At 39.6% G+C, this 7790-nt stretch overlaps 1 protein-coding gene across 1 annotated transcript; it reads right to left on the reverse strand.

The window, feature by feature from the left end:
• Positions 1 to 583: 583 nt before the first annotated feature.
• MRPS14 (mitochondrial ribosomal protein S14) lies at positions 584 to 4088 on the reverse strand. Its single transcript, XM_087726778.1, has 3 exons — positions 3948 to 4088; positions 2609 to 2767; positions 584 to 958 (listed from the first exon to the last, which is right to left on the reverse strand). Exons 1-3 carry the CDS (start codon positions 4080 to 4082, stop codon positions 776 to 778), a joined length of 477 nt encoding a protein of 158 aa, XP_087582904.1. The 5' UTR covers positions 4083 to 4088; the 3' UTR covers positions 584 to 775.
• Between the last annotated feature and the right edge of the window lie 3702 nt (positions 4089 to 7790).

The raw sequence follows: 7790 nt of genomic DNA on the forward strand, positions 1-7790 counted from the left end.
AGCAAAAATGGGCTGTTTTTGGCTCGTTTTTACCATACCAGCCTCCAGGAGCACTCTATAAGCCTCCTAAAGGCTAATCATGCCCCTTTTTTTGGACAAAACTGGGTCTGTTTTAGTGAAAAATGGGCCATTTTTTTGCTCATTTTTGCCCCCCCCAGCCCCCAGGCGCACTCTACAAGCCTCCTAAAGGCTATGCATGCCCTTTTTTTGACAAAAAAATAGTCTGTTTTTGGGAGGTCTGCAAAGTGCAAAACCTTTTTTTTTCTAATTTGCCTCTTCAAAATCTTGGTGCATCTTACACTCCAGTGCATCTTATACTCCGAAAAATATGGTATACATTATTTTCAACTGGTACTCTCGACTTAAATCCCAATTTTTCTAAATGCTTATTTTGGGCCATGTATATATACTCTGTCTAGAACTCTCCTATCTTTTCTGAAGTCTTATTATTTATGTTATAAAAGTAAGGAAATTATTGTAAGTAGTTATGATATATAAACTAGGCTAGAACCTGCAGTGTTATTTTAAAAAAATGTAATGATAAAGTTAAAAAAACACTTCAAATGCAAGAAATGAACCAGAGTCAAATCTGTGACAGTTTATTTTTCATGTCTTCTCCTTAGCTTCAAGAGTAGATTCACATCTTCATAACATCAGACTGACACCCTTGTCAATATCCTTAACATTCACCATCTCTCATTCTTACATTTCATGCTTAGGAGTTTTCAATTAGCACTCAGTTTTGTCATGTTTGAAGAGATTACTTGCTTGTAGGTTACCACATTGCCCTCTGTATCCCAGAGAGCTTAGCATGGTCAGCCAGATCGCGGAAGACAATTCGGCTGAGCCTCCATCTACTTTTCAAACCTCTAGGTCGGGATGTCAAAACACATCGATTGTGGATTCGCACAGGGCAACTATCTCGGGGCAGATCAGCAATCTCCTTATCGGTAATTTCCTGGAACAAGTTTTTAAAAAAATATAAAATTCCCCTCCTATACTTAACCAAAGATGTATACAATTATGTCAGATGGTGTGAGAGTGAAGAATCTCAAAGGCTGTTTTCAACTGGAACTCCAATCCTAAACTGACATGGTAGGGAATTTGGGATCACAGGATTTTTATCTGAATTTATTCTCTTCATATGAGGGCCTGTAATCCTTCTACTGGTTAACCAGTCCAATAGGAATTAGATTGGAAGTGGAACTATTGTTATCAAGTAAAATATCCAAGATATTTCTTAATTAATTTTTTTTCATGGAATTTTCTAATTACGTATAGATAGCTACTCAACAAAAATACATTTTGCATTTTTCAAAGCCTACACATACAAACTTTTAAAGTGTCATAAATAGAAAAACACATTAAAAAGGATACTTTTGTTCTGATTTCTTGCAATCCCATGGACCTTGCACACCAGGCCCCCCGTCTTCCATTGTCTCCTGGAATTTGCTCAAATTCATATTCATTGCATTGATGACACTATCTAACAATCTCATCTTCTGTCATCCCCTTCTCCTTTTGCCTTCGATCTTTCCCAACATCCCAACTTTTCTCATTAGGTGGCCAAGTATTTGAGTTTCAGCTTCGGTATCTGTCCTTCTAAAGAGCAGTCAGGATTAACGTCTTTTAGGATTGACTAATTTGATCTCCTTGCAGTCCAAGGGACTCTCAAGAGTCTTCTCCAGCACAATTCGAAAGCATAAATTCTCCAGTGCTTACTTATTATTAAAAAGATACCAGTAATTAAAATGAAAGCATGAAAATAAGTTTTTAAAACTTAAAAAGAATTACAATTTAACTGTCTGAACACAGCAATCTATCTTTATAACATTTGAGATTCTTTAACAGAATGGCACAGTATAACATTCCCAATAAATACAATTAGTGTAGTGTTTATGTATTATAAATTATTATTATAGAAAATATGTTTAGTGTTAAGATGCACAGGTGTCTACCCCGTCATGTTGGATCCAGCAAGAGACATGCTCTGAAACCTATCTGCAAAGGTTCGTGGAGATTCGAACCCTCACCACCCTCCAGGCCTTCCGCAAAGCCCTTAAAACCTGGCTGTTCCGACAGGCCTGGGGCTAAAGAGCTGTTGCCCCCCGCCTCGAATTGTATGACTGCTGTGTGTTTTTTAAATTATGTATTGTTATGTTCTGTCTTTTTTAAATTTCTTGTCTGTACCCCCTTCCCCTGATTTGAACTGTGAGCCGCCCTGAGTCCCCTTGGGGAAAAGGGCGGCATATAAATGTAATAAAATAAAATAAAATAAAATCAAAGGACTGTCATCTGGTGGGGCCCAGGAAGAGATGCTGCTGTGGTGCCTAGCCTCCGGAACGATATCCCACTAGAGTTTAAATTTCCCTCAACCATGCTGGCCTTTCACAAAACATTACAAACTTAGATTTACCATGAAGCTGATGTAGCCTGTTTCTTGATCGTTATATTAAATATTAAATAACACTTAGTGGTGTTAATGCTGTTTTTAATTTTAGTTTTTCACTATTAATTGCCCAAAGTCAAGCATATGAAATAGATTTTCAAACATGTTTTCTTGTTATTCCACTTCATAATACCTTGACAAAAATAATGTGCTTCTTACCTGGAGTTCTTTGGGCAAAATTCTATTTTTCCTAATGCAATTCAGCCGTAATCTCTGATCTGCATAATCAAAAGCCATTTTCCGTCTCTTAACATCACGTACCATCCTCCAGTCGACATAATAACCTCTTATTTGACCTGTGCATGGCGTGGGGAAGAACTAATAAAAAAAGAAATGACAGTCAGCTTTTGTTCAGATAAATGGGTATATGCCTGTCTAAATCTAGGTTTAGGTTTAGTTTTTTGGATTTATACGCTGCCCTTCTCCCAAGGACTCAGGGCGGTGTACAACATAAAAGAAAACACACATTACAAAAATTAAAAGGGACATTAAAAAAACCCCAATTGATATTTACAATAAAAATTTAAAAACTAAATTAAAATTAACAACCAAATTAATCCTACATTTTATTCTATTCAGGCCAGGCCGGCTTGCTGGAAAAGCCAATGTTTTAGGGTGCGTCGGAAGGACCTAGACTGATGCCAAGTATTAATGTTTGAAATCTTTAAAAAAAAGCAAAGCAATCATACCGGCCAGCCTATTTTTTTTCAAAACGTAAGAAGGCAAGACAAGAAACAATGGATGGAAATTAATCAGAGAGAGAAGCAACCTAGAACTAAGGGGAAAAAAATCCCTAACAGTGAGAACAATTAACTGGCTTGCTTTCAGAAATTGTGGGCTCATTGACTGAAAGCTTTTAAGAGGAGACTGGATTTGTCTGGAATGATCCAGTGGTCTTCAACCTTGGCAACTTTAAGACCTGTGGACTTCAACTCCCAGAGTTCCTCAGCCAGCAAAGCTGGCTGAGGAACTCTGGGAGTTGAAGTCCACAGGTCTTAAAGTTGTCAAGGTTGGAGACCACTTGATCTAGGGGTCTCCTGCTAGAACAGGGGGTTGGACTAGAAGACCTCCAAGGTCCCTTCCAACTCTTATTCTGTTCTAATGAGTTTTACAGAACGATTTGCCACAATTTCTTCATCCACAAAAAAAGTGATGTGAAGACTTCAGCAACGTCTAAAAATCTACGGAAAAAGCGCTTCGTTTTAGCCTGTCCGCTGCCCCTTCCGTTCGTTCTACCAGAATGCCATAATATGAGGAAGATAGAAGAACTTTAGAAAGGCCGAAAAGGGGCAGGAAACACGAATCCGGCACGGGACTCTCACGTTACGCTTGCCCTGTCGACTCCCCCCCACACACATTTCAGACTTTAAGATTGGGTTTATCTACTGTTGGGGGGGGAGAGGAGCAGTGGGCAGAAGCCGAAGGTGACGTAACGAGCACAGCAGGCTGAGGGGAGGAACCGAGAGGGAAAGCAGCCGTTGGCGGCTGCGACTCTAACCTGCCGAAGAGCGGAACGGAGCGCCGAAGATATGGCCGCCATCTTCCTCCCTAGAGCGATGCTATTTGAACTGCGCATGCGCTGCTGGCAACGGGACAGAACGACCGCCAAGGGCGTGGAAGATATCGCCGCCATCTTCCTTTAGAGCGATGCTATTTGAAGTGCGCGTGCGCTGCTGGCAACGGGACAGAACGACCGCCAAGGGCGTGGAAATGCGGGAAAGGGGTGGAGGGAAGGGAAGCCGAAGGGGAGGAAGGTGGGCGGGCGGAAGCAGCGAGCGAGGTTTGTGGGAAGGAGCGGCAAAATTTAACAAAATGTGGATGTTATGAATTGAGCTTTTTTCTAAAGGTGAGGGCACATGCATACATACATACGCGGAGAGATTCTATGGAAATTCTATGGAAATAGCAAAAGCTCCTACACTCACCTTTAAAATATATATATATGTATGTATGTATGTATATGTATATGTATATGTATATGTATACACATAACTTGCACAAACACATACAATAGAGTCGGTGGGTTTCAATTTTTTTTAGAACCTCTTCTGTAGGTGTGGCCTGCTTTGTGGGAGTGGCTTACTGATCATGTGACTGGGTGGGCATGGTCAACTTGTAAAATGTGGTGAAACTCACTTAACAACGCTCTTGCTTAGCAACCAAAATGTTGGCTCAGAAACTCTGGCATTTGAAGCATGTGATGAAAGAAATGTCCTTCTGGGTTCGGCTCCAAGTGGGGAAAAAGACACTGGAGACATGGAGGCTGTTTGGAAAGATGGTTTATTGTTGGACAGGGCTACATGGCGGAAAAGGTGATCACATGTTTCAATGTTGGTGGAGAAGAAGAGAAGGGCTGAGGGCTTGCTAGGCTTTTTATAACCTGTTCAATCCCACCTCTCTGTTTCCTGTTCCTGTGTAAGAAATGTATTCTGATTTGTTGTCAGACTCCCACGGGGCCATGCAGGGACAACTCTCTGGGCTGTGTTTTGAATCCAGGTATGGATGAGTTCTCAGATGCCATGTGGAGAGTTGAGTAAAGGGCCAATATCATGCTTTTAATCCCACCCCCCCTGCAGCTGCAGTGGAGAAGTCTTTATTATGTAAAGTGGACTAGCTTGGCCTTCTTAATGGCCCATTGACAAAAGTGGGGATGGGCAGGAAGCTACAAGCAGCTATCCTGTCTTTTAAAACATGTTTCTTTCTTTTCACATCCAGAGAAATATTCTGCCTTTTCAATATTTCCTAGGATATTTCATTTTTTGGGGAGAGGGCTGGGTGATAACTTCCTACACATGCAAGTCTTAAAGCTGTCAAGTTACCCTTGCATCCCTAACCCTTAAAAAAAAAAACCAGGGATGTTCAAACTTGACAGCTTTAAGACTTGTGGACTTCAACTCCCAGAATTCCTCCTCTCGCTCTTCATCTTGATGATGTGCGGATGGGGTGGGTGGATGGGAGCTGGAACTGGTTCTAAACGGCACTGTAGATTTGTGGAACCTCTTCCATAGAAGAGGTTAGAACTGGCAGGAAACCACCCCTGAGTAGATTGGATTAAGTTACATCCTTAAAACTAGATTGAGCCCACTTTGCGTTCGCAAATATTTGCGTGTTAAGATTGCTGCCTGGTGGTTCAGATGTTACAGGACTATTTTCGTTGCAGCAGGCCAAAAGGCTTGTTTCTTTGGAAGTTTTTATTTAGAGACCAATCCATAACAAATCTCAGTGCCGCTGAATTCACAAAATTCAACCACACTGGTAAACTATCTGAGGGTGGCTACTTTTCAAGAACCATCCATGGTGTTTTTTCATGCCAAATATGTTATATTAACCCAGGCATCTAGATTTATTAAGCAAATCTAGAGTCATATAATTGTGAGTTAATACGATGTACTAATATAGATAATAGAATAATAGAATACATAATATATAGAATAGATAATAGAATACATAAATGGAATTCTGGATTAGTGGTTCTTGTTTTTAATTTGATTTGAGTTTTTCAGGATACTGTTTCCCATAGACAAAACTAAGTCTGAAACTTCACACTTCATAACATAGTTACCTATTCTGTGTAAGAATCTATGTCACATTTAACTGCTTTTTTGTTTTTGTTAGGTGATTATTTTTCACTATTCTCTTTTCCATTTCCTTCCTACCACTTGTACTTGTTGGGTGTATTTCTCAGATTAAATTTCAGGGGTCTGATCAAATGGACTATGTTCCAGAAAAATGGATATGATAATAATTGAGTAGCTTTTACATGTCAGTAAAAATCTTTGTTGTATTAACTGCAGTTTCTCTGGAAAGTAGAAGATGAAGTGACATCCTTAGGATCAGCTTAGGAGGCTGAGAAAGCCTTGATTTTTGCAGAGACTGTCAGAGATCATGAGCTACTTAAGATTGCAATAGCAGCACCCCATTGTTTTGAAAGGAAGAAAAACTTCTAGAGATAAGTGCAGTCATTTGAATGAAACAGATACTATGCCTGTGAGTATTCAGAGAAGTGATTAACCTTGTTATTCTGCTGTCAAGGTAGTGTCTATTCAGCCACCTACATTTAAATCTAAAATTTTACTTCCTTCCCCTTTCAGCTAATTATATTTGCAATATATCAAGTTTTTCCAAAGCAGAACATTTGCTTCTTTCCAAAGAATACAGATGATTAGAAGACTTAAATTAGTTAAGTCTTGTGGCACTAATATCAAAATGTACTTTAGGGGGTGCTAGTGACTGAAAAATAGTGCTGTTATATCAGCCTTCTCCTTATATACTATAACTAATCATCTCAGTTTTCTGACTTTCAGATTTCCCATAGCTGAAGTAGTGCTTATTCACATGTAAGAGAGTTTTTGGAGGGTTGGTACAATCATTTCAATTCTATTCATGCCAAAAATAAAATCATAAAATCGCAAAATCATATGAGTTAGGGGGACTATTTAGGTCAATTCAGTTCAGGAATTTAGATTAAAGAATCTGCAACAGATAGATGTTCAGCTTTTACCTTTCTTGTCATTTGGAAACAATACTTATGTTGATTCATCTTAAAATTGTGTTTGTTCCTTTGCAGGTATGTCACGTGGCTGAGGTTCAATTAGTGATCCATTTATATTCCAGGATCTTTTCACACATAATATTACTAAGCTAGATAGCTGCCATTCAATATCTGGGAGTTTGATTCATGTTGTTTTGTTGTTTGGGTTGTTACTGTTTCCCCGAATTCCATCTCTACTGGCAGAGCTGATAAGCATTTCTTCCATCTACTGCTTAGATCATTAATAAAAATTGTTTAACTGTTTAACTGTTTATTTCATTTGTATGCCGCCCTTTTCCCCCGAGGGGGACTCAGGGCGGCTCACAACTCAAAACAAGGGAAGGGGGGATACAAACAATTTGACAACAACACAAAACAATACATAATTTATGTAATAATTTAAATAATTTAAAAGCACAACAATCATACCATTCGAGATAGGGGCATGGTTCTTTAGCCCCAGGCCTGTCAGAACAGCCAGGTTTTAAGGGCTTTGCGGAAGGCCTGGAGGGTGGTGAGGGTGCGAATCTCCACGGGGAGATTCGTTCCAGAGGGTCGGAGCAGCCACAAAATGATCTATTCCCAGGGTAGAATCATGTGGCATCTTCCTTCTATCCAAATGAGGGATAAGAGCTGAACTAAGGGACATATACCATCCTAAAGTGGCTAATAGATAACGTTAGGCCACTTGATTGCAGCTCTGGTATAATAGTTGGTGAAGCGTGATGGATTCTTCCATGGAAAAATCCATGGCAAAATAATTAGTGAAGTGTGATAAAGGGGAAATGCTCACAATGAAGACAAGGTAGA

Source organism: Thamnophis sirtalis, unplaced genomic scaffold (genome assembly GCF_051295495.1).
Source record: "Thamnophis sirtalis isolate CommonGarterSnake01/CBP01778 unplaced genomic scaffold, rThaSir2_p1.2 scaffold_12, whole genome shotgun sequence".
In the NCBI taxonomy this organism is placed as follows: domain Eukaryota; kingdom Metazoa; phylum Chordata; class Lepidosauria; order Squamata; family Natricidae; genus Thamnophis; species Thamnophis sirtalis.

Excerpts from the sequence above, each read along its gene's own strand:
- MRPS14 (XM_087726778.1), bottom strand. The coding sequence starts at position 4,082 with ATGGCGGCGATATCTTCCACGCCCTTGGCGGTCGTTCTGTCCCGTTGC. Across the intron at positions 2,768-3,947 it reads TCCGTTCCGCTCTTCGGCAG|TTCTTCCCCACGCCATGCAC; the intron begins GTTAGAGTCGCA and ends TTTTTTTATTAG. Across the intron at positions 959-2,608 it reads TTTTGCCCAAAGAACTCCAG|GAAATTACCGATAAGGAGAT; the intron begins GTAAGAAGCACA and ends AACTTGTTCCAG.